The 27,450-nt window shown below is 33.7% G+C and overlaps 1 protein-coding gene across 3 annotated transcripts in view; it reads right to left on the reverse strand.

Annotated features, from left to right (window-relative positions):
• The window catches only part of Polr2H (DNA-directed RNA polymerases I, II, and III subunit Rpb8), a 172,237-nt gene that overhangs the window by 140,923 nt on the left and 3,864 nt on the right, over nt 1–27,450 (reverse strand). For 2 of the 3 annotated variants that reach the window (XM_076469552.1, XM_076469550.1), the window contains exon 2: nt 26,473–26,562. In XM_076469552.1, coding sequence (XP_076325667.1) covers nt 26,473–26,545 — 73 coding nt within the window. In that variant the 5' untranslated portion in view covers nt 26,546–26,562. Of the gene's footprint in view, nt 1–6,313; nt 6,351–26,472; nt 26,563–27,450 lie in introns of those variants that run through there. The other variant, XM_076469551.1, reaches the window with a different exon arrangement.

Genomic DNA, 27,450 nt, shown 5'->3' on the forward strand with positions numbered 1-27,450 from the left:
TGGAAACCAGATTTAAAGAACATAAAAAGTCACCTTCACACGTTTTCGAACACTGCAAGTAAAATAAACACAACATAACCACAGAAAACACTCAAATACTAAATAAAGAAATAAACATAAACAAACGCAAAATTAAAGAAGCCTTACTTATGCAACAACTTAAGCCCAAAATAAACCAATACAAAGGAACACCTTTATATCTATATTAAAAAATAATATAATAAATAATAATATAATAAACATAAAATTATATATTCAAACATCTAAGCCCGCCCTCTACATTCCGACACTCAGTTACACAACCCCTTTCAAACATGTGGTCAGCTTCCGGTCAGTTAACTCTTTCTTTACGAACCTGACGATAACCGAAGAAGGTCGAAACGTTGTTCACTCCTCTACGTAAAAGATTTTCAACCCAAACGAGCCATTTTTACATATATAGATAAATGGCCAGATCATCTGGTCCAACTGATGTACTGCCAGATCACGTCTTTTTTCCTTACTGTCCTTATTCAAGAGAGGTCTATCGACCTCCATAGATCCTGCCCTGGGTCCATTGGGCAGGTGTCTTTGTTGTTTGAAGAGGATTCCAGTGACTGAGGACATGAACGAATGAGTGTTTTGCATCTGGGGGTGGGAGAAGATGTACCCGTGGGTTCATAACCTATAGACTAATAAAAACATCATCTCTTTATTGTTTACTTGTGTAGTGTTGTTAAATAAAGTTAAGTCTACGCAAATTTGATTTTTTTTTCTCCCCAATTAAACCATGATTTATCGATCTGACACGCAATGACTGTAAGAAAGCGCAGTTTAATTGCGTGCGCGAAAACGATAATATAAGGATATTTCAAGCAAAGGCCATGAAAACTTCCGCAAATGTTTTAAATGTCATGGCTAATAAAATATTAACCTTGAGTTCTGAAATAAGGGATAACAAAATACGACAACTTCAATGAATACGAAACATTTGTCCTTCCACTGAAGCAAGAAAACAGTTTGAATAACACATGCAATATGAAAAACGTACCACCGCTCTTAATCTCATAGAAGCAGCAAGTTTAAACAACTAGTTATAGCTGACAGTGACATTAAACACGTTAATCTTGGGGCAGTTCAACTGTTCTGATTCCTAGCCCCTAGTAAGTGGCTTCTGGTGCACGACCGGTTCCCTGACTCCGATTTCCAGTTTACAATGCTTATTATATACAAATGTTATGTTTAGTTTTGACTGTGTTCTCTGTTCCAGTAGCATTTCCCTGGTAAAAGAAAATAAATTAATGACATTTTCGTGACTACAATGTTGTCAGTGTGTGTCAATAAATACGATTTTTCTTAAATATTTTGTAGGCAAACAAGAAGGCAATGATACGGTTAACATAAACACCTCATTCAACCGCGAACAGCCGTTCGGAATTATAATTTTCAGTCTGAATGAGACATTATGATCACTTGGTCTAGTTAACGTAGTCAAAGATTAAAATAGGGTTAAAGTCTAATCGTTCATGTTGAGCTACCGATTGAAGGACGGTAATCAGCCAGCAACATCGCTGTCGTTAAAGGTTTGTTCGGCTCTTTAGAATCTCTGTCGGTGTTTGGGTAAGAAAAGTTCATACCCTGGAGGGTCAGGTTCTCTGTGACCTCTTCCTCCTCCCCGTACTTATATTCTTGTCGGATTGGTATTTAGAATTGTAGAACTGAATATTATTTTGATCCTTTTCAGGACAATGTCCATGTATTGTGGCTCATATATAGTGATTATTTTATTCTATCAGCAGAATGTCAAGTTTGTTGGTAGCATTTTTTTTATTGTTTAATACATACATACATACATACATACATATATATATATACATTATTTTTATTACTATTATTTTATATATATTTTTATTTTTATATTTAAAATATAAATTAATTGGGGAGAGATATTTAGGACTAGTTTCATCATGTATGAGGTACTTGTCTAGTTCGCATAGTAATTCGTTTTTCATCCAATTCTTATTAAAGTACATTATTGTAATATGTAGGAGTCTATCTGATATGGTTGGTGTGTTCGAATATTTGTGAATGAACTGAGATGATATAGTTCTTGGAACTCTGTTTGCAGTTGTGAGGAGTGTGTTTTGGATTGTTTGTAGTTTGGTTTTAATTATTTTATTGCTTACAGTTACCCATGCTGGAGCTGCATAATCTATTACAGGTCTAATATATGTTTTATAGATTTTTAGTATGTTATCTGTAGATGCTTCACTGTTTTTACCAGTTAAACTCCTAGCATAGTTAGTTCTTCGCCAAACTTTATTTTTAATTTCGTTCACATGATTGATCCAAGTTAGTTTTGAATCATAGGTCAAACCTAAAAATTTTGCCGATGGGGCAGTCTGGATTAGTGTGCCATTCATATATAATTCTGGCTGTTGTTTTTTGTGTTTTGTCAATTTCGTAAATACTACGAGTTGTGTTTTTGCTGTGTTTATTTTTATTCTATATTTTTGACAGTATTCACTTATTGTATTTAGTTGCGGTTGTATGTTAGTGGCTGCTATCGTGTGTACGGGTTCGAGAATATTAACCCGATTCCCTTTCGGTCTCTCCCTCGGATTTTCAAGGGCCGACAGGAGCGCTCCGGACACCGCAAGAGCCGCGGTGCTTTACGGGTACAGCATCCCTATCTCCGGGCTAGACCGAACAGGTTTGGCCTGTTTTTAATTTCGCGCAAAGTTACACGAGGGCTATCTGCGCTAGCCGTCCCTAATTTAGCAGTGTAAGACTAGAGGAAAGGCCGATAGTCATCACCACCCACCACCAACACTTGGGCTACTGTTTTACCAACGAATAGTGGGATTAACTTTCGACAAACTTAACCACCTGGCCATGCGCATCGAATGGGATTGTCGCTTTTATAATGGACCCACAGCTGAAACTGTGGAACGTGTTCAGTGACGTCAGGTTCGACCCCCGCGATGAGACTTGCGAACCACACAAACCGATGCCATAAAGAACTTCAAAAACAAATTATCTAGAGCTTGAAAGATGAAATAAAGGTAACCCACACAAAATCAGTATGTTTTTATTAAATGTAAATCAGTTAGTTTTACACAATATCCTAAGCTGGCTGAAACATGACAGAAGTAGTGGTTACAATGATATTTATATTCTTCAACTGGATGAACAATAATTAATACAGCACGAAATATATTAAGTTCATGGAGTGTAATTTGCATTAGTTTTATACAAGCCATTTAAAAAAAAAAAAAACATTTTGGAACAACATGGGACCTAATGGTCTATCTCAGCTGGTAAAATCTATAAACTAAATTAAAATAATTTTGTAAAAGAACTTTAAAGCCCACACTTATAATTCCTATACTTATCATGCTATTCCTTAAATTAACTTAAATTTAATACCTAAACAATGTCCAAAGGCCAACCACCCTGTTAAAAAAATGAAACTGTTTTAGCTGAGGATGTATTCTCTTCTGCCACAGTTTATATTTGTGTCCCCTAGTTCTAACATTCTCAGCTTTAAACATGTAAACAGATGATGCATTATTACCAATTCCCTTTACAATCTTACACCTCAATTAGATCCCCTCTAACTTCATTTTTTATGTGAAAACAGATTTCAGCTTCTCACATGATAACCCTTCCATCCCAGAAACCATTCTAGTAACCTTTCTCTGAACCATTTAGAATAATTTAATATGCTTTCCAGGATAATAAACCAAAAATTTAACAATACTCTAAATTGTGATCTAACCAATGACCTATAAAATGAAGCTAATCTATTTTATTCAATATTTCTGCACAAACAACCAAAATTCCTATTTACTCCACCACTAGCAACAGCACATTACTTGGATAGCTTAAAAAAAACAAACTAGAACACCTGGATTCTTTTCTGCCATAACAATGATGAGGATATTTCCACTAAAATTATACTTTATAATTCAAATTATACCTCACATGCACTACTGTGCACTTATTGCAAGCCATGTGAGGCCCAAAGATTGAGCACTATAACAACTGTGGTCTACCCAATGACCTTTACAATGAAATTATAACATCTTTAGATTTGTATTCAATATTTGTACAGAAACAACTTATACAATAAATCTAAAATACTATTGCTTCTAGTAGGTTCCTTGACTAAGTGGTAAAGAAAGTCAACTGAACACTTTCCAAAAATATTTCTCCCTCATGGTTCAAATAGCATTTTCCAATCTATATGATTGAAATTAAAAATCACCCATCATTATGACTTCATTAACAGCTAAAATTTTAATCTTATTGTAAAGTTGCTTACTATTTTCATCAGTTTCATCTGGTGATGTGTAACAAATCCCCATTAAAAGCCTTTACCTTTATATCACTAATAGAAATAACAAATGGATTCAATCTCCTTGTTATCTTTGATATCCTCAATTTTAATAGGATATCACACATTTTGCATACAAATGTTCTACCCTCTCTTTAATACTCTAGCTCTATTAAATAACCTTTAATCCTGTAATTCAATGAAACTTCTGTTGTCAAATTCATCTATGTTTAACCACATTTCAGTTATTACCATTATATCAAAATCTTCCATTGCTACCAGTGTTCTAAAGTCATCTGTTTTATTTCTACAACACTAACACTTAATCCTATCATTAACTGTTTCTGTATTAATTTTCTACACTAACCTTTTATCTGCCTCTCATTACTTTTGCATTTAGATTTTCATGGCCCTCACCACTGTCTAATCCTAGTTTAGAATCACCATTTTAGCTAAGTTAACAACCTTAGGAAACAAGCCAACCACTACAGTATTTAAATGTAAACCATCCATTCAATAAAGGCTTCCTTCTTCCACTGAACTAATCCCACAAGTCTAATCAGTCAATCTATTCACCCCTATGTACTAACCTACACCCAGCATTTGGCCCTACCTATGACTTCATCCACAACTGTTAATTCTGGTCGGTATTCCTGAGAAACATTAAGTTTTGGCATTTTACTTTAAAGTGTCTTTTCAACCTTTTGCACTTATTAATTAGCTCCTATGACTGGTCTTTCCCTACATGTAGCACAAAAACTGTATCTACGTCAGCTCCCTTTATTATATCTCTTACTCTGTTAGTTATATCCTTCACCTGTGCCCCTGGACAACATAATTCTTTTCTCTCTATTTACCCACAGAACATTCTATACACATGCCTTGTCAAGGAATTACTTATAACTATAACCTCTTTGTCATCTGCATCCTTCTACTTTTATTTTCCTTCCCTCCAATAGTTCCTTCTCTGCAAAAGTCAAAGAATGAAACTTCTTGCTCAACAGAATAAGCTCATTATAACTAAATTCTCTACTTTTATCTAATATTACTTTTTCGAACTTTCTTAAAGTCACTGTTGGCTGATGTATCCCTTGTATGTAAAAGCTTTAGCTCCTCCTAAACTCCTACTACCACTTCCCACAGTTTAAACTGTCCCCCAGTGGCACAGCATGTCTGCAGACTCACCACTAGAAACCAGATTTTGATACCTGTAGTGGGCAGAGCACAGATAGCCCATTGTGTAGTTTTGTGCTTAATTAAAAACAAACAATCTATAGTTCTCTTTTATCTCTAGCATCTACTTTAAATGTTTCATAAGGATAGCCTCCAACTCCTCCAACTAACAAACTCTACATAAAAATTGCACGTCTTCATTAGTAGCTCTTAAAATTACATGCCACTCTCGAGTTCCCAAAATAAAAACCACTCATTGCATCTAATCACACCTAATAAACTGTGAGCACTTAACTCCTACATTAGTCTAAACCATTGTATTTATAATTATAGCCTGAAAATAAATACTCGATACAAAATATCAGTAGCCTATTGCTAACACTGTTACTGTTCACCCCAACAATTAACAACCAATTATCTTACTTTGATCATTATTTTGTCTTCGCATTAATAAAGTTTCTTTAATTACACAGAACTTAGAAATAAAACTTTTAAAACTAACAATATAGGTAACGTTAATTATAAAATTTATTTTCTAAAATTTAACCTCATTTATATTATAATCTACCTCTATCCATAAGCTGAATTTCAATTAATGGATCTAACTTCAAGTAAACAAGTTAATTCTTAAAACAAGAGACAATCAATTAGTTTTTAAACCATATTTATTTAATAAAACAATGTATTTATTATGTTTTACGATTTACCAGTAAGTTGAAATATACCTAAGCCTAAAATGCCGTTACACGTAGTAAGCCTACTTTAACATCATAGGGAAATTTACATAATTAAACTCTTAAGTTCAAATTTTAACCGTCTTACCTTTACTTATCAAACTTATCATATTTAGTTAATATAGCGTTATTTAACCCAAATTATAACATTAATATTAAAACATTTTCAGAGCTCAGCTTTTCAATGTCCTCACTCTTCAGTCACTCCCTCTATAATAATTTGGATAAAGATTAATAACATTGTTATTTATTATAAGTCAAACTATTTATTATTGTTAATATTTGTGTTTTTTCATTGCATTTACTCTACTTCTTCAAATATGGCAAAAAGTTTGTTTGTTATTGAGCAAAAGGATACATATCGGGGTATCCATGTTCTGTTCATTATGAGCATCGAAACTCGATCTTTGGTGTTATAAACTCTCAAAATCACAAAAATGAAGTTAGCTGATCCAATGAAACATGTATATTTAGAGTAAATTATACGCGGAAGGTTACTATAAATAAACAGCATATCCATCGGGCAAATGAAAACAGCATGTTGAGCCATGCATTTATTAGTTATAAAAAGTTTATTTTGCATTCACAAATTCACCGTTCATACAAATGATTTAACGTCTTTATATAAACAATTATTTAGATTCTTATAAAACAAAAATAGCACAAACTTTGTACATATTGTTTTGTAGTTTACTTGAAATAAAAGCTGTAAACGAGTGAATAAAACATTAGCTGGTTACCATGTCTTAAATAAATAGTTACTACAATATTTGTACTTAACAGATGCTAACAACAGTGCTATTTATTATCACGAACAGTGAAGTTTGACACCTCCAATGTATAGACATACCTGAAAGCTCGTGTGTTTAAATGGTCACTTAACTACTCGACCAGACATCCATGGAGTCATCCCAACGATAAAACTGCTAGGATGAGAGTTAGATATAAAAAGAAATGCTTTTCATAAAAAATCCATGAAAAAAAATAGGAGTGAAGGCAAAAAATGACAATATATTTGTAATTGGACATGGGTCTGCCACGAGAAGTAAAAAACAAAAAACTGAAAAACGACAGCGATTTCACGAAACTACCACGAATGTTTTCATCCAAGTTTCAAGTTTTAATACACATGTAAGAAAGTTAATGTTTCATGTGTTTGTACTCCAAAGGGATTTCACTCAACTCTCATATTTAATAAAGATATACACAAGTGAATACTTCGGACATTCCTATAAACACAGTTTAATCTAACCCTCAGGTCTTACTAAACACACATGAAATTATTTTCCTAGTAGGAAAGTTCTATCTAACCGTCTTACTAAATACACATCAACGTTTCAGACGTTCCTGTAACCAAAGTTTAATATAATCCTCGTGCGTTACAAAACACACAAAGTAAATATTTCACACTTTCCTATTACCAAAGTTTAACCTGACCTTCATGTACTAATTAAACGTACACCAAAAGTAATATTTCAAACGTCCCAACAATAAAAATTTAATCCTCATGTCTTACTAAACAATGTGAATATTTCATAATTTTCTACTTTTACAATTACATTTAACCTTCACATATTAAACACACATCAATGTGAATACTTCAGACTTCCATGTGTTGAGTCCCGAGGTAGAGATATTTTATAATGACTTTTAGAATAACTTACTTTAAACACTAAAAAGTATTTGAAAATTACGTAAAAAACTGTTTACGTAAATATTACTGTCCCACAACACGTTGTTTCACCCAAACTGAGACAAAATCTCAGCTTTAAAAATCACTAAGCACAGAAACCCTCATCAGTCGCAGTTCAATGATTAATTTCTAACCTGCAAACTATGCTAACACAAAGACCGAAATGTCTTCACAATAAGAAGTGTTATCATTGTCAATTTCATTTCATGAAACTTCTGTCGTAAAAAATTATGGCGATTTAAACTCTAAATAATGGGGCTTTAATTTAAAATATTAATTCGAACAGTAATTTTATCACGACTTTCAAAAGTTATTTCAAAGTTTGCTCAAATATGTTGTTATTTTGCCACGTAGAAATATAAGACTTAACAGTATATAACTCTGTAACCTACACTAAAATATTCTACTAGCGTCAAAACTTGTCCCCATGGCAATAAATCGACATTGAGGAACAATACGTTTGTAGCTATAATTAACTTATAAACAGTAATTAATAATTAAGGTTGGTTTGCATTAGCACAAAGCTACACAATCAACCGCTCTGTCCACCTCCAAAGAATCGAATCCCAAATTATAGCATTGTAAAGTTCGTAAACTTGCTGACCACATTGAGAAATAATTTTAGCTAGCAATAAAAACTTAAGGGTTAAAACTGCAATGCCTCTTAAAAATTACACATAAGCCAATTTCTTTTTCTCTCGAAATTACTAACAAACATTAAAGCAGAATTTACACACAAAAATACAGAAATAAAAATGTATTTATAATGACCTATCACGTGTGGCAAACCAAAACAAGTTTTCCTGAAGTTATACAGCATAAACAGTTCATTTTAGTTCCATGGCGTAAGTTATATGCGATTACTTTGCTCATATAATTACCCAGTTCGGTTGTATTAGGTTATTAAATTTACTTTAGAATTAACTTCTTGGCAACGTTTGTCCCATTGGAAAAATTTCCTCAAAAGGTCCTTTATACAAAGCGAAAACTTAATAACGAAATAAACTGAAAACCCCTATGATTCTACCATACCTACAGGTTTTCCAGATCGGAAGCAATACGAAGTAAATTAGTAAATAAATTATTTTAGTTTCAGTTTTGTGTAATGCAGTTTAAACAATGAAGAAACTGGACATAGCAAATACAGAAGGCGGTCGAGTGGAGACTCAACCTTTGAGCAAGTTGGATGTGTTATGTGTTTAACAGTTGGATGTGTTGTGTGTTTAACGGTTTATTCGATTCCTGTTAACCTTTGATGATTTCCTCTCTATGATCTTCAAAAACATGCACACACCTGCCCCACATACACTCAACAGTGTTGTTCGCATATTTTCCATGTCGAGTTTTATAACTGCTTAGTCTGTAATAAAAAAAAAAAAAATAAGTTCCGACTTACAGTTTACTTATATATGCATAGAATAAATGATCTGATATTACGAGCTTTACGCCATGCCTTCAATCACACCTGTTTCTGCTTATAACTTTTTAAATAGTAAAGCCATGGTTACCACACACTCAAGAAACCACGTTTCTTCGCTCATGCGAATTTTTTTCATGATCCGTTTTAAACATCACAGTTGGACTAAGTTCAATGCTATTGATATGCGTTATAGGAACTTAGAAGTGAAAATAACATTAAGCCATTCACACTATAACTAGTGCTAACGAGGGATTTCGCCCAATTCCAAGGCTTATCAAACCAGCTGTGATATGACTGGTAGTAATGGCCGTGAAGCCATTGTTATTGTTTTTACGTAGAGCGAACCCTACTTTTCGAATTTTGTAACAATGTTTAATGAAGCTTAAACATTAAGTTTCCGGTTTGTGAAACACCATTTTTAAATTTGATGCAAAGCTAACTGAGTACTTATTTCGATGCAGAGTAAATAAATAGCAAAGTACTGAAAAGGGTACCATTGTTTTATTAAATTATTCATTCTTATGCATGTTTATATTTAAAACTATGCAAGTTTTAATTATATTCATCTGAGGAGACAGCTTTTTATTTATGAAAATCAATACATTTAATCCTACGTGGATTTTAACTGCATATAAAACCACTAGATAATCCGTTCACCACGGCAAAGTATATTTTGACATAAAATAATGATAAAATAATATGTCCACACGAATTGCGCGCGCACACACACACACACTCATACATACATACATACATACATACAGGGGCGGTCTTATTCATTCTGGAACCCCGGGAAGAATTCAGTAAATCGAACTCCATTACGATAAGAAAAATTAAAAGTATATTAAAAGTCACAGATAACATCGGGGGCCTTGGGCAATTGCCCAGTGGATATAAGCGCCTGCACACACACACACACACAAATATTTACTTTTCTCAAAACTATATAATCCAGCGTCCTATCTTGAGAAACTGACGGCTGTGAACCTTTTTTTCCAAACGTTCAGAAAAAGCATTTGCTAACCTATTTAACTATGAGATTAACAGGTGACAAAAGACAAGTTGTATAGCTTTAGCATTTAAAACCTCATTTAACTCAAAACACTGATGATTCCACTTTTTCATTTCTAACTTGGAGACTTTTTTCGTTTACTTTACAGTATGAATTTATTGATGCTCATGGCTGAACTTATTAAAAAAGGCTGATTCTCAGTTTACAAGTTTATTACTTTTTTACAAAAACGCTTAAAAATAGACATTCTAAAAAGTTTCATCAGGAATTTACTTTGCAAAAATTAATGATTCTTTAACATCTCAAAGAAATGTCGCCAAAATTACAGCATACAAATTAAAAAAAAAAAAAACGAAATAAGTGCCATCTAGTGAATGAATTGGAAATGTACAAAATGAGTGATCAACAATGATTTAAGAACAGAGATTTGGCAAGGCAAATTTTATACGTCCAAAATGTAATATATACGTGAGAAAACTCAAAATCGAAAAGTTCCATTGAATACAAAATATACTGTCAACAAATAATAGGGAATTTCAGAAAATTTCCAAAAGTAAATAAAAGCTTAAATTAAAGGAAAAAAAAACATTTTATGGTTTATCAGACAGGTAAATTTTTTAAACTGCATTTGAAGGTTTATGTCGCACTTAATTCACCGGAAAGATAGCACTGTAAAGATAATAGCTAAAACCAATACCACTCTTTATGGAACTGTTTCGTATATGATGCTAGCTATCTCATATTTGTATCATTTCTACTTTTCCATTACCACAATGTATTCTTAATACACACAATGCAAAGTTACACGATTTAAATAACTAAACAAATTTTAAATAATTTTATTTTCACAGTTTACATATCTTATCACCATCGGCTAGATTATAGTCACCGTTAAATACAGCATAATTACTATAAGTTAAAGCTATGTAGTATTTATTGAAACGTAACCACTTCTAGGGTTAATAATAATAACTATTATTCTATTAAACACAGAAACCCCATAGCTTCAGTAGTTTCCTCATGAAAATATAAATATAAAAGTCACTTCACTCGACCTATGTACTAAATCCACTAGTCTAACAGCATTCTATCAAATACTAATGATAGCAATTTCAAAATAAAGAATTAACATTGCTTGCACAGTTTAAATCTAAAAAGTTAATTTATAAAATCAAAATTTTTTTTTCTCTTTATTAGTAGTTAAATGGCCGAAGAAAATGAAACCTTTCACAAGCAACTTACTTTTTATCTTAAACCATAAACGTGTTCGCATTTACTGGGGCCATGAGGACATTATAATGTTACGGTCAATCCCCTTATTCACTAGTAAAAGAGTAGCACAAGAGTTGGCAGTGGGTAGTGATGACTAGCTGCCTTCCGTCTAGTCTTACAGTGCTAAATTAGGAACGGCTAGCGCAGATAGTCCTCGTGTAGCTTTGCACGAAATTCTATAAAAAAATATCGCATTTACCAAACTAAGAAATAATGTTTAATTGGCAGGGCCTTATTTTGTCTTAATAATACGTATTCTTTTAAATAAAATATAATCCCATTACACAACAGTTGAAAATTTTAATACCAGTGTCTGTTTTTTCAACCTAATTTAAATAATTAGAAATGTATGTAACGTACATTGTCATATGTGCATTAATAAAATCCCGCCTAGTTTCCAAGTTTATAGAAGATTCTCAAGCACAAGAATCAACAATGTACTAGAGATAAATTATAATACATAATAAAACCGAAAGGTATCTTACTGTTTATTTAAACAAAGTTCAACTACGAGATATCTGCACTGTGACCACTGCAGGGATCGAACTCTGTTCTACTATTCACTGACCAAAGGTTAACCACTGAACTGCAAAAGGGGATTTTTAATATCAGTTAGTTCTTAACAGGTTACTATAGAAATTAGTGTAGTGTGTTATATCAGTATCATAAGGTCAGTAAACTACATATGTAAAGATGGCTAAGATACTCAGAATTGGCATAATACAAACATGAAAGCAAAAAAAAATCAACAGTGGTAGCATTCTACTTTAAAAAATGACTGACATTCACTTTTTTTTGTTTTTCTACTCAAAAAGCACAAAAACAAGAAAAAAAGACATCACTGAGATCCCAAAACAAAAAGTGACCAACCCACCAAATTGTTCATCTTTCTTCTTGGTGGTTCAGTCGAGATAACTCATCTCCTTTATCACTAAAATGAGTTTAAACCTAAGTTCACTCTTTGTGCTTCTTGACACGGCATGATGTCATCATTTTTGCCATAACAACTAAAAGTAATTTTTTTAATCGTAATTCTAGTGTGAACGATATTATCATTACCCTTTGATATTAGTTTCTTCACAGAAATCTGATGTTTCTTTAAAAAGCTGAAGTACAGGATAAAACTAGCCAATAATAGATGAAAGTGGATTACCATAACATACAGAATGCTTTGTATACAATACAATCAGTATAATTAGAGAACCAACCTCTATATCATCGAAATGAAAGAGAGGAAACATCAGTACCTGTTAAATTTTATTTTACACGTTCATAGAATACATTAGTTTTCAGTCAAGGGAAGAAACGTCACAAAACAAGTAAAAAAAAACATTTTGTAAATGTGGAATGACAGTAACGATAGTGCCAAAAAATAAGCAAGAATATAGGGATGATAGAGCCACACATAAATCACGACTGGAAGACTTTCAAATTTTAAAATTTATTTTTATACCATAAAATGCTTACTTGACTTCAATATTACTGTAGGTTGAAGTTACATATTCCTCATGGTATGCAGTTTGTTTATTATATCATAATCGGTATCAATGTAGAATGACCAAGAGACTGAAGTTTATGTGCAAGTAAAACAGAATAAAAACACTTTTGATTTTTACACACACTCGCTAGAATGGCAGTCAAACTGAAAACCATGTAGGGATGACTTATGTATAGCTGTGTCATGGCTAAATTTTGTTTGCATTCGTTTTGGCACTGCCATTCATACATCATTTTATTTAGAAAATGTTTTAACTACTTGAAGTTACCCAAAAATTCAGCAGCTGTAATTTAAGTTTGGCTTCAGCAGGTCCAAATGATGATGACTAACAATGCAATTTTAAAATGTTTCTATCATCAGAATATTTAATAGCCAAATCTTTAATTTACATTTTACCACATGAGTACACAAAATATTACTGATAAAAATGTTCACACAATGCAAAAATTCTCCAAGATTAGCAATCATGAATGGCTTTTCAGCCATTTCTGTACAAGTTTGAATAAACTAGTTAGTATAATTTTTTAATATTCTTACACACGAGTTAGGATTAAAAGATGGCTAGCATAAATCGACGTCTCGTATAATGGGCAGCGTCAGGTAGTTTTACTGTGAAGTGTGTAAGCCTATAAAGTCACAAATTTCAATTGCAACTGTGTTACAGTCCACTCCACATTGTTTTAACTTTAAAAAGTACAGGTCTTCAAGTCCTGTGTTGCTGTATAAATAGTCATGATCAAAGAAAAAAATAACAATCATAAAATTAGCAAACTGATGGAAGTTCAAATGCAAATAATTTCATGTGTGCACTGTTTCATATGAACATCAATGTATGATCCTGCTTGCTTTTCTTAAAACAATACAAAAACAAGAGAAAATCCTCAACAGCTGCAAAACTTGAAATTCTTTTGGAGTAAGTTAATCTATCAGACCCTTTTTCTCCTTTTATTAGCTATGCACTACTCCAGAATCTGTACCATCATACCCATAGGATCAGTAAAGTGCTCCGGCAGTTGTTCAGTCCAAAAACAGATCAGAAATATGAAATAAAAAGTACTACAACGATTCTTGGAAACAGTGATTCACATCAACTGACAGCTTATATATGCTAAAAGCAGGTTTCAGTGAAACAACTTTTGAATGGTTTGTTTGTTACCTCTTAGAAATTGGCCTTTGAAAGGGAACGAAAGTCTATTATTTGTTATGCTTTGTTTGCCAAGATTAACCAAATCCATCCCATCCCCCAAGCAATCAAAAATTACTCTAAATATTAAGTACAGTTCCAGCTGACTGGACATCAGAGACTAAAGAGAAGAAACAAAAATGAAGCACAAGATACGGAAAAGACCTGTCAGAGACCATTTGTTCACTTCTTGATATCGATAGAACTACCAAAAGACAGTGGAATATCAATGGGCTAAACCTTCTGCAATGATAAAAGATAAGACATTCATCACTGAAACTGCTGCTATTCAACATGACAAATGCATACTACTGATAGTAGCACAGATAAAAGTGGTAAGAAAACTGTATATTCAGATAAATCAAAATAATTTATATTCAATACCCTAAACTTATGGTGTAAAAAATGCTGAGTAAATATTAATTTCTTTTTTCCTAGATGGAAGGTCTTGGGGCTGATGGTGTAATCTCTACTTCGTTATTGAGATGTGGACACTACTTACTGGTAGTAGACATGCTTTGGCTTGTATAAATACACTGCAAGATCCACAGGCTCGAACTCTTTGTGAAACACTTAAAGTGTCATAAACAAAAACAGTACTTGACATCCTGATATTTATCTACATGTAACACAAAAATTATCCAAAGAGGCTTAAAAAACTAAATGAGGAAACAGAAGAAATGGAAAGTCACTTATATGTGACCAGCAGAACCAATTGTAAAAGCTACCTGTTCCATTATCCTTATTAAAATGATCATTATAATGAAAACAGTCAACAGTACTCACTGCTTATGCCAGGTCTACTCATCTGAAAGAATATTGAGACTTGACTGTCTCCCTTACAAGTCCACAGCCCCCCTCCCCTTTCTCTTGTAATGGGCCAAATTACAAACTTACAAATTCACAGTCCAGCACACTAAACACTGGGCCACAATCAGCCAAAGGCCATGAAACAAGAGGAATACAGTATAATTGTTCTTCCCAATTTTCCCAGTAAATGGCTGAGCAAAATTATGCACAAGTATATTTTACTGAGGTCAATGGGAAGCCTCACAAATATATGGCAACAGCATATGGATTTCTTAAAAAATTCAGTTTAAAATGTTTTCTACATGTTTCTATCTCACTACATCTTTGGAGAGATCATTAAAATCTGCTTTCCACAAATTACATAACTAAGTACACTGGCAAAACTAGAAAGTGCATGGGCTATGTTTCTTTCCATGCAGAATGAGGTTTGCCCTGAAAGAGAGTTCATGTAAAAATGGAGAGTTGAAGAGGCACTCACTAAATAATGCAAGAACTAAATCAGTAAAATACACTAATTTTGAGTCTTCAGCAACTGACTGTCATTGTATATTGTCAAATATTAATTTTATATTTATACCCCCATATTCCAATTAATCCTGGAGCAATTTGTTTACTAAATTACTACAGTAGTAAATATCTCATCTGATTTACAAATGATCCAATGTTACACTATATGCAGCAGTCTTCATGAATCTGGAATTTTACACAAACTTTTGAAAATGGAAACATCAACCAGTTACCTAAAATGTTGTGAAAACAACTATATAAATAATTACACTAACAGGTTTGTTTAGTGCCAAAAACGAATATTTTAAGGTTTGTTTATATATACATATATACCTATAATTTAAGGACAACAAAGGACCTGTTGGTCCACCAAAGCCATCTCATCCACTAAACCTTAAAACACTCAAATACAGTCCTAATTATTAAAATATTTAAAGCTTTTCCTTAATCCTTAAACAGTGTGAATGTTGTAGGTAGCAGCAACAATTGATGATGGCCACCATTTAAGGATTAACCTCCATTAAATTGGTTACATTCAATATACTGTAAAGCAGTCCACTCCAAAGATGATCTACCATTCTAAAAAAATAAAGCCAGCTGTCTCAGCTGAAAATGACTCCTACCCTTTCAAAAATGTACATCTCCCACAGTAATACTATTCTCACAATTAAGTATGAAAACAAACACAAACATTATCAGTTTTCTTGATCTTAATTGCCTCTCATGTTCCCCTCTAACTTGTTTCATGAGAATATCATTTCAGAGACAACTCTTCCATTCCAGTTTTTACACAAACTATTTTCTGAATCAATTCTAATAATTCAATGTCTTTTCTAAGGTAAGAAACCCAAGAATGAACACAACAGTCTTAAAGTGTCATCAAACCAAATGACCTATAAAAGATGAAACTATAACCTCTTTTATTCAATATTTCTATTACACAACATAAAATTTATTTGTTCTGTCACTAGCAACAGTACATTGTTTAGATGGTTTTAGAGACAAACAAACCAGAATGCCAAGGTTCTTTTCTTCCACAACACTGTTGAGGTTACTCCCACAAAAATTATACTCATAATTTAAATTATGATATCCTATATGCATTACCTTGGGTTTATAATACACCATCTGCTGTTTATTAACCTAACTTACTACATAATCAAAATCCTTTTGAAAAGAAGCAGTATCATCTTCAATGACAGAAATGTGTAATTTTAAATCACTTATTAATCATCTTTCATCTATGTAATGGGTGTAAATCTATAAGAGCAAAGATACTTCATTAGTTTATGGGTCAGTTTTTTTTAAGTGCTGCATGCTTGTATATCAAATGTTTATATCTAAGATAACTACTCCATTTCTCACATACTAGCCCTCATACAGACAACAAGAGTTTCTACAATAAAACAGCACAGAATTAGATTATTGCATAAAGCAACTTATTCAGTAAACATTTTAAATTGTGCACTGATTACGAGTGACAGTCAAGTAACAAAAATATTAAAATAACAATTAAAGCTTTAGTGCTGAACCTTTCACAAACTTGAGTACTTATAATCAAGTAAACTGCAAGTTGTAATGATCTTGTGGTTTAGTTAGAGATTCCAGCAGTTGTGAATTTCAAAACTTGAAACAAAAATACTGCCATATGTGTAGCAGCTAACACTGAAGTTTTATATTAGTTAGTAGTTATACAATATAAAATAAATTGTATTGGTTATTTTACTATACATAAAACCATTCTTAACCATTCAAAGTAAAAGTTTCAACCAACTTTGTACAACTGTTTTGTCTAAGCTATTAAAATTGTGATTTGATCACTCAAAGGAAAGATCTAAATATTCATATTTACAACTGACAAAAAAAAATGTTCTAACATAAAAAGAGGAATCCCAAATATATTACCCTAGGTACTGTCCCAGCAAATAATGTAAACAGTGTATAGAATTGTTATTGTAACAATTCATGTGAAAATTTCATTGGCAAAAACACTTCAAAATATATTAGTATTTGATGAAACAAATTAACTTCAAATCACAAACATCTGTACACAAAATTTATTGTGACATGTTAAATACCATTGGGAGTAATATGATAATATTCTGAACTCAATTACATTTAACTAACTCAGTGTTTCTTATTATTTCAACTATCCAAGTTTGTTGGGAGTAAAAATAACTTCAATTAATTGGTTATTTTTGGGAATCATGACATTAATTAAGCTGAATATCCTTGAATTAGCCAAATAATACTTGCAAAATCTCATAATGACAATGTTTTGATTACTTGAATAATTAGAATAATGATTTTAATGATGAGAAATGCTAATTTTGATTAGTTAATTACTTTTGTGACAACAAGTGATATGATTACAATTTCATTTAATCAGTTTTACTTGGCACAAATCAGGACAACTGATGCTCAAAAGTAACAGATCATATCAAGTGAATTGTCAAGCACTGATATTAACTTTAAATTGTGCACTTGCTTAACATGCATATTTGGATTAGGACTGTACTTGTGCAAGTTTTAATAGATTTATTAAGATACAGATTTAATACAAATTTATTTAATATTTTAATAGTCTTATTGAAATAATAATACATAAATCTAAAATAAGACTATACCTTGATGTTTGAATAAATAAAAATAAGGGTAAACTGAACACTGTTATTTGCCAAAAATCATTCTCTGTACTTACGTGCCTCTCACACCCAAAATTATAAAAAAATACTAAGAGCAAAAAAACTTCATTCTTATGTGGATAGAATTTCAAGATTATGTGGTTGACAGGAGATGTTAACAGTAAGTTATTAAGTATGTGTTAGTAGAAAAATGTTTTAATTCTGATAGTATTGATAAAGCTGTCAAGTAATTAAAAAGTGCTTATTTGTTATAATTTTCCTATACTGAAAATGTATTTTTGATAGATACTTGTATCTCAACAAATATAGCTATTCTCATTCAGTGCTACCTTTTATATGTAAACATTTTTTTACATGCCACAAGCCTTGTGCTCCACATATGCCATGATTAACATGGTTCAACTGTATTTCGCATGTATATCATCATGCAACAACCTTTCACCAATAACTGTAGAACACACTCCTGATGCACGACTCCTTTTATTTGATTCTATTGAGCTATAACTTCAAGTTTTAATATAAACCACAAGCACCAGTTTTTAGTGGGGAAGAAGAGTGGGAAGTGAGAGTAAAAACTTAAGAGAAATACATTTTCAGTATCTGAAAACTATAACTTCCAATATAGTAACTTATCACTTCTTATAGATAGAATCCCCACATTGAATAGGCAGAGGAAATGGTGCAACAGTAAGAAAGAAACACACTTTGAAAACATTTGAAGAGCACCTGAAAAGTGGTGTTCCTTGCAGTAAAGGATCTTATGTGGGAAACCACACAATCTGTACCACGTATACTCTCTGTGCCAAGTGCAGAAAGAGGTTGCAAACTTGGGTTGAAAAGAGGAAGAGCACATCCAAACAGAACAATGGTTGTATAAGGATCCAAAACACATGATGTCAGAATTTCAATCCCTTGCAAGACAGTAATGTGGGTGTGAATAAAAGAATGTGCCTCAAGGTATGAAGTGGCTAGGACATGACAGACAATACATGGCAACTGAACTGTATCCAAAACTCAGCTGCTGGAACTGACATTCATGTGGAGATAGGTTAGAGGATCATACCAGTGGTTAGTCAACTTCAATCAAAACTCAACCAACAGATATGGGTAAGAAAGAGAATCATCCTCTCTTCACCTCAAGTTCAGCAGACCAGAAGGAAATATTCTTTCCTATCTGTGAACAGGGCACATGCAATTGATAATAAGTTACCAATCCAAAAACCCAACACACAAACAGAGTAATCGCAATGTCCCTGTATTGTACAACATCCAAATGAAAACCAGTTAGTCACAAACCCCATTTCAATATCATCCTCTGTTATGGAAATCTTCAAGAGGTAGTAACAAGAGGAATAACTGTAGTAACTTACATGCTCATTTACTATGACCCACAAAATACATTAACAATAAACATTAGGCTAATTAAGTGAGAAAACAGAGACACCAGTAATATATGTGAGGACTTAAGCTGATTAGTCCTGGTCTGTGTCCAAAATCCACCCACTGGGAACTAAGTGCTATGTGAAGGTAGGATGAGGGATCCTAATCACAGAGGTGAACTGCAATATTGACAGCTCACTCCAAAGCTATAACAACCACTCAGACCCATTTGGAAATGAAGCATCAGAGTGTAGGATCTCTCATCATCTACACCAGAAGAACACCCTACTCTCAGCTGAATGCATTCTGTTATTTGTATTGTATATCACTAAGATGTTCGTGAAGATACCTTCATGGTACATGAACCCAGTGGCTTGGAACTAGTGGTAAAGACTCCCCATACTCTATTGTAAGAAAGAGAAGAGAATGTGGCAGAGAGGAACATCAACACCAGAGCCAGTGCAACGAATGACCATGAAAACCTTATTTTCAAAAGTAGACAACTCCTGATTCATTCAACTTATGGATGGGCAGCTATCCTCTTCTGCTTTAACTGTGAAATACAAGGGTGAGTACATGGTCTGGAGCAGGCATTTTAATAAAGCAGATGTATCATAAGGAATAACCTAAAAGCTATCTTATGGAACACCCCATCTCAAAAGTGTGCATTTAGTAGCCACAGTAATAATAAATGTGAAATCATCATGTCCTTACAGTGTGGATTTGACTAGTTGAATTATACCTGGACAGACATCACTTGCCACAGAGCAAGATCCTTGAAGAAAAAAGGGACATGGTCTGGAAAAAGAACAGTTATCTATACAAAAAGGTAACTTACCTGGTCAAAGTCTCAGTAAAGAGTGAATGATGGTAACAGATAGAGGACAATACTCTGACAAAGAAGAAAGAGCTATCTGAAACAGATAATGGGAGACAAATGGATGAGGTGTAGTTCCAGTGCATAATGGAAAAAAGTACCTCCAACGTATATCAGGGATGAGATGCAAGTACAATATACTAGGAATTAAGAGACTGACACAGAAAAGTCAAAAGCGAAATCCAATTAGTAAGGATGGAAGGAAAAAGTCGAAACAGATGTATGATACCAGGGAAAAAAACGGGGAAATTTTAACCAACAGAAAGAAACCTTGAAGGCAATTAAGCAACAAGGAGCATGTACAGGACAAATAAGCCATCTGGATCTGACTGGGAATAAAGGTGGGACATGAAAGGAAATGCCACACAAGTTACTAAAGGTTAGGAAAACTGATCCAGAACAAAATTAATGAATCAATCTGAATTAGCTGAGAAAATCAGATTTGTGTCAACCAAAAAGGAGCAATCAGAAAGACTTGACATGGACCAGCATGAAAGAACAGTCATCCAGGTAAAATGATGGATGGAATGATAGAAGTTTGTCCAAATCCTGTCTCAATACATGAATAGCCAGAACTGGTGAGGGACCACAGACAAAAAAAAAGGTAAATTTGAATAAAGGAAAGAGACAAATGCATCTTACTGTGGAGTACACCCCACTGGAATCATAGAAATTTGAAATTGAGAACTGATAGACCACTGCAAGGAATAAAGTGTGCCAGACTGGACAGGCAGTCTGCATTGAGGTTGAAAGCACCTGGAACATGACATGCTAGAAGACAGACATTAAATGCATGGGTCCAAAAAAGGAGATCTAAGGTAGACCACAAAGGAAACTATAACACCTTCCCCTTGGCAAGTAACATATGCCACCACCATCAAATTGTTAGAATGAATAATGATTAGTCAAATACTGGTTAAAGCAGCATCCCTGAATAGAATGCATATGTGCCAGACCCAAGTGGATAAATGTTTCTATAGAAGCCATATCCTCCTCTGATTAAATCTCACTAGCAGTGACATAGCTAACAGTAATGGTGTGGATAAGTGAAGCACCATCAAAAGACAACAAAGATAAGTATGGGCCCAACAAGTGTTGAAAATGACACCCCCAAAAGACAAGAGTGTTATATTGATAATGATTCAAAAGTTTTTGGAAGAAGGCAAGCAATACTGAGAAAAAATTGGGCAGACCCTGAACCCACAAGTAAGTAGCAGGACATAAATAATTATGAAATTAAAAGTATTTTTCTTGTAAAATTAAGTATCTATGCATTAACTATAAAAAAATTACTAGAAGGTATTTTACCAATAAAATGAATGACAGATAAGCCTAAAATAGCAAAGACATTTGTTAAGCCTAACCTAATGTTGTAGTACAAAGGATATCACTAGGCTTGAATTGAAAACACTAACCTTACAGCAAGCATTCACAAATAACTAAAATTAACAAATCCAAATAACAACAATGCCCAAGAAAAGTCTACTCATGTAACAATTAATCTACCAACATATGAAATCTGACAATTCCTCCACTGAGTACCAACACCTAAAGCTGGAAGTAAAGGAAGTCATTTTCCAAGTGGAAACAAAATTTGGTGAAAACCAAAAAATATATAAAGATCAATATGTGTAAATGGTCAACTTAAAGTTATTACAGTGAAATAGGGAGATAAAAACATAAAAATATTTTCACTTTATACAAAATTTTAATAGAATGCAGGAAAAGAGCACAAACAAAAAATGTCATGATGATAGCACTGCCAAACAAAAAGTGATAGTTCAACAGAATAGAACAGTCATGAAACAGGAGTGTGTTGCCCTTCTTCTGGCAGAAAATGTCATGATAGCACTGCCAAACAAAAAGTGATAGTTCAACAGAATAGAACAGTCATGAAACAGGAGTGTGTTGCCCTTCTTCTGGCAGAAAATGTCATGATAGCACTGCCAAACAAAAAGTGATAGTTCAACAGAATAGAACAGTCATGAAATAGGAGTGTGTTGCCCTTCTTCTGGCAGAAAATGTCATGATGATAGCACTGCCAAACAAAAAGTGATAGTTCAACAGAATAGAACAGTCATGAAATAGGAGTGTGTTGCCCTTCTTCTGGCAGAAAATGTCATGATGATAGCACTGCCAAACAAAAAGTGATAGTTCAACAGAATAGAACAGTCATGAAACAGGAGTGTGTTGCCCTTCTTCTGGCAGAAAATGTCATGATAGCACTGCCAAACAAAAAGTGATAGTTCAACAGAATAGAACAGTCATGAAATAGGAGTGTGTTGCCCTTCTTCTGGCAGAAAATGTCATGATGATAGCACTGCCAAACAAAAAGTGATAGTTCAACAGAATAGAACAGTCATGAAATAGGAGTGTGTTGCCCTTCTTCTGGCAGAAAATGTCATGATGATAGCACTGCCAAACAAAAAGTGATAGTTCAACAGAATAGAACAGTCATGAAACAGGAGTGTGTTGCCCTTCTTCTGGCAGAAAATGTCATGATAGCACTGCCAAACAAAAAGTGATAGTTCAACAGAATATAACAGTCATGAAACAGGAGTGTGTTGCCCTTCTTCTGGCAGAAAATGTCATGATGATAGCACTGCCAAACAAAAAGTGATAGTTCAACATAATAGAACAGTCATGAAACAGGAGTGTGTTGCCCTTCTTCTGGCAGAAAATGTCATGATAGCACTGCCAAACAAAAGTGATAGTTCAACAGAATATAACAGTCATGAAACAGGAGTGTGTTGCCCTTCTTCTGGCAGAAAATGTCATGATGATAGCACTGCCAAACAAAAAGTGATAGTTCAACAGAATATAACAGTCATGAAATAGGAGTGTGTTGCCCTTCTTCTGGCAGAAAATGTCATGATGATAGCACTGCCAAACAAAAAGTGATAGTTCAACAGAATATAACAGTCATGAAACAGGAGTGTGTTGCCCTTCTTCTGGCAGAAAATGTCATGATGACAGCACTGCCAAACAAAAAGTGATAGTTCAACAGAATATAACAGTCATGAAACAGGAGTGTGTTGCCCTTCTTCTGGCAGAAAATGTCATGATGACAGCACTGCCAAACAAAAAGTGATAGTTCAACAGAATAGAACAGTCATGAAACAGGAGTGTGTTGCCCTTCTTCTGGCAGAAAATGTCATGATGACAGCACTGCCAAACAAAAAGTGATAGTTCAACAGAATAGAACAGTCATGAAACAGGAGTGTGTTGCCCTTCTTCTGGCAGAAAATGTCATGATAGCACTGCCAAACAAAAAGTGATAGTTCAACAGAATAGAACAGTCATGAAACAGGAGTGTGTTGCCCTTCTTCTGGCAGAAAATGTCATGATGATAGCACTGCCAAACAAAAAGTGATAGTTCAACAGAATAGAACAGTCATGAAACAGGAGTGTGTTGCCCTTCTTCTGGCAGAAAATGTCATGATGATAGCACTGCCAAACAAAAAGTGATAGTTCAACAGAATATAACAGTCATGAAACAGGAGTGTGTTGCCCTTCTTCTGGCAGAAAATGTCATGATGATAGCACTGCCAAACAAAAAGTGATAGTTCAACAGAATAGAACAGTCATGAAACAGGAGTGTGTTGCCCTTCTTCTGGCAGAAAATGTCATGATGATAGCACTGCCAAACAAAAAGTGATAGTTCAACAGAATAGAACAGTCATGAAACAGGAGTGTGTTGCCCTTCTTCTGGCAGAAAATGTCATGATGATAGCACTGCCAAACAAAAAGTGATAGTTCAACAGAATATAACAGTCATGAAACAGGAGTGTGTTGCCCTTCTTCTGGCAGAAAATGTCATGATGATAGCACTGCCAAACAAAAAGTGATAGTTCAACAGAATAGAACAGTCATGAAACAGGAGTGTGTTGCCCTTCTTCTGGCAGAAAATGTCATGATGATAGCACTGCCAAACAAAAAGTGATAGTTCAACAGAATAGAACAGTCATGAAACAGGAGTGTGTTGCCCTTCTTCTGGCAGAAAATGTCATGATGATAGCACTGCCAAACAAAAAGTGATAGTTCAACAGAATAGAACAGTCATGAAACAGGAGTGTGTTGCCCTTCTTCTGGCAGAAAATGTCATGATGATAGCACTGCCAAACAAAAAGTGATAGTTCAACAGAATAGAACAGTCATGAAACAGGAGTGTGTTGCCCTTCTTCTGGCAGAAAATGTCATGATGATAGCACTGCCAAACAAAAAGTGATAGTTCAACAGAATAGAACAGTCATGAAACAGGAGTGTGTTGCCCTTCTTCTGGCAGAAAATGTCATGATGATAGCACTGCCAAACAAAAAGTGATAGTTCAACAGAATAGAACAGTCATGAAACAGGAGTGTGTTGCCCTTCTTCTGGCAGAAAATGTCATGATGATAGCACTGCCAAACAAAAAGTGATAGTTCAACAGAATATAACAGTCATGAAACAGGAGTGTGTTGCCCTTCTTCTGGCAGAAAATGTCATGATAGCACTGCCAAACAAAAAGTGATAGTTCAACAGAATAGAACAGTCATGAAATAGGAGTGTGTTGCCCTTCTTCTGGCAGAAAATGTCATGATGATAGCACTGCCAAACAAAAAGTGATAGTTCAACAGAATAGAACAGTCATGAAACAGGAGTGTGTTGCCCTTCTTCTGGCAGAAAATGTCATGATGATAGCACTGCCAAACAAAAAGTGATAGTTCAACAGAATAGAACAGTCATGAAACAGGAGTGTGTTGCCCTTCTTCTGGCAGAAAATGTCATGATGATAGCACTGCCAAACAAAAAGTGATAGTTCAACAGAATAGAACAGTCATGAAACAGGAGTGTGTTGCCCTTCTTCTGGCAGAAAATGTCATGATGATAGCACTGCCAAACAAAAAGTGATAGTTCAACAGAATAGAACAGTCATGAAATAGGAGTGTGTTGCCCTTCTTCTGGCAGAAAATGTCATGATGATAGCACTGCCAAACAAAAAGTGATAGTTCAACAGAATAGAACAGTCATGAAATAGGAGTGTGTTGCCCTTCTTCTGGCAGAAAATGTCATGATGATAGCACTGCCAAACAAAAAGTGATAGTTCAACAGAATAGAACAGTCATGAAATAGGAGTGTGTTGCCCTTCTTCTGGCAGATGGCTGTTGCTTAATAATTTAATAATCTAAATGCAAAACTCAGTTGAATCATATTGATCATGGAGTACTTGGGAACTCAAGGCTTGTTGCATGTGGAAAATTTGCCAATAGAGGGCAGTGCTGAATAAGAAGAGGCAAATCTATTACAAGATAATTTACTCTGAAATAAAAGTAAGAAAGATTTATATAACCCCTTGTACCTGATTTATCTTGTCAGATAATACAATTTAAAAAGCAGCAACATATTTTTTGATGTATAACCACATAACAAACAGAATTATGCAGATCATTAGTATTACTAAAAAAAAAATTGATACAATGGGGGAAAAAAACTTGTTTAAAATAATGTGTAAATGTTCAAGAAATTCAAAACACAGATTAAGCAAACATAAGATGAATGTTAAAAATAATACAAAAATCATTAATTGAACATACTAATGAAACTCAAATGAAAAAAAACTTACTTCAACATAACCTGAAAACAAATATTAATTACATATCTGAAAAAAATTGAGATAACCAAATGTATGACACTGATCTGAATTATATTATCTGTACACAGTAAAATTATTAAAACAATTTTTACCATATTTTGAGACTTGAGACAATCTCATTGTAAATTTATTGTGTACTATTAAACATTGACTATTTCATTAATGCACCTGTGTAAATACATGTATACATCTTAAACTAGACAAAAATAGAATAAGGTGCAGTAGCACTTCTTTAACAAGAAAGTATAACTTATTAAAATTATACCTTAAGTTCAATAAGCAATGTTATTTTCATTTGCAAGTTGTCTTAAATCTTACCTCGATCAAACTTCTTGCCCTCTGGGTCAATGTCCTTGACATCAAATATATCTTCAAACAAAACCCCTGCCATTTTACTAAACCGAGAATCTAATAGAAATAAACAAGCCAAGTTCATTATATTAAAGTAAAATTAATTACTGCCTAAGTTATTATCAACATTGTAGTGCAATCATACCTAAGTATAAGATTTAATTTGCTTTCATAAAATAAAATATTTCACATGCTACAAAAACTATGATGCATTTTTGAATCATTATAGGAGAATCAACAAATTTATGATACAAGACAAAGGTGATTTTCCCCACTTCTCAATAACATATACTTCAAAATGTAGTAATGATTAAAAACTACCAACAGCTCAAAAACAGATACTAAGTTAACGTCCCATTAAAAAGGCAAATGAGAAGACGTTGTTCGCTCTTCTATGTAAAATATTTTCTCAACCCAAACGAGCCGTTTTTGCATATAAATTTCTCAACAAGTGGGTTTCTTGACATCACTGAGGTGTCTCTTGGTATTAGTTTAAGTAGCAATACTGAATTATTACATACTGAAGTCACAAAATATTAGATTAGAATAATCAGAAATGATAGTGATGTATGAAGGAATTTGTCTTAAAAGTCAAAGGACTACATTAATAGGGTCTGTATATTAGCAATTGTATGTGAGTAATGATTGGTTTGTTTTGAGTTTTGCACAGAGCTACACAAGGGCTATCTGCACTAGCCTTCCATGATTTTTCAGTGTAAGACTAGAGGGAAGGCAGGTAGTCATCACCACTTACTGCCAACTCTTGGGATACTCTTTTACCAATGAATAGTGGGATTTACCATTACATTATAATGCCCCCACAATTGAAATGGCAAGCATAGTTGATGTGATGGGGATTCAAACCCGCAGCCCTCAGATTACAACTCGAGCACCTTAACCACCTGGCTATGCTGGGCCTGTCAGTAAGACCTGGTTTATATTGTA

Source organism: Tachypleus tridentatus, chromosome 12 (genome assembly GCF_004210375.1).
Source record: "Tachypleus tridentatus isolate NWPU-2018 chromosome 12, ASM421037v1, whole genome shotgun sequence".
In the NCBI taxonomy this organism is placed as follows: domain Eukaryota; kingdom Metazoa; phylum Arthropoda; class Merostomata; order Xiphosura; family Limulidae; genus Tachypleus; species Tachypleus tridentatus.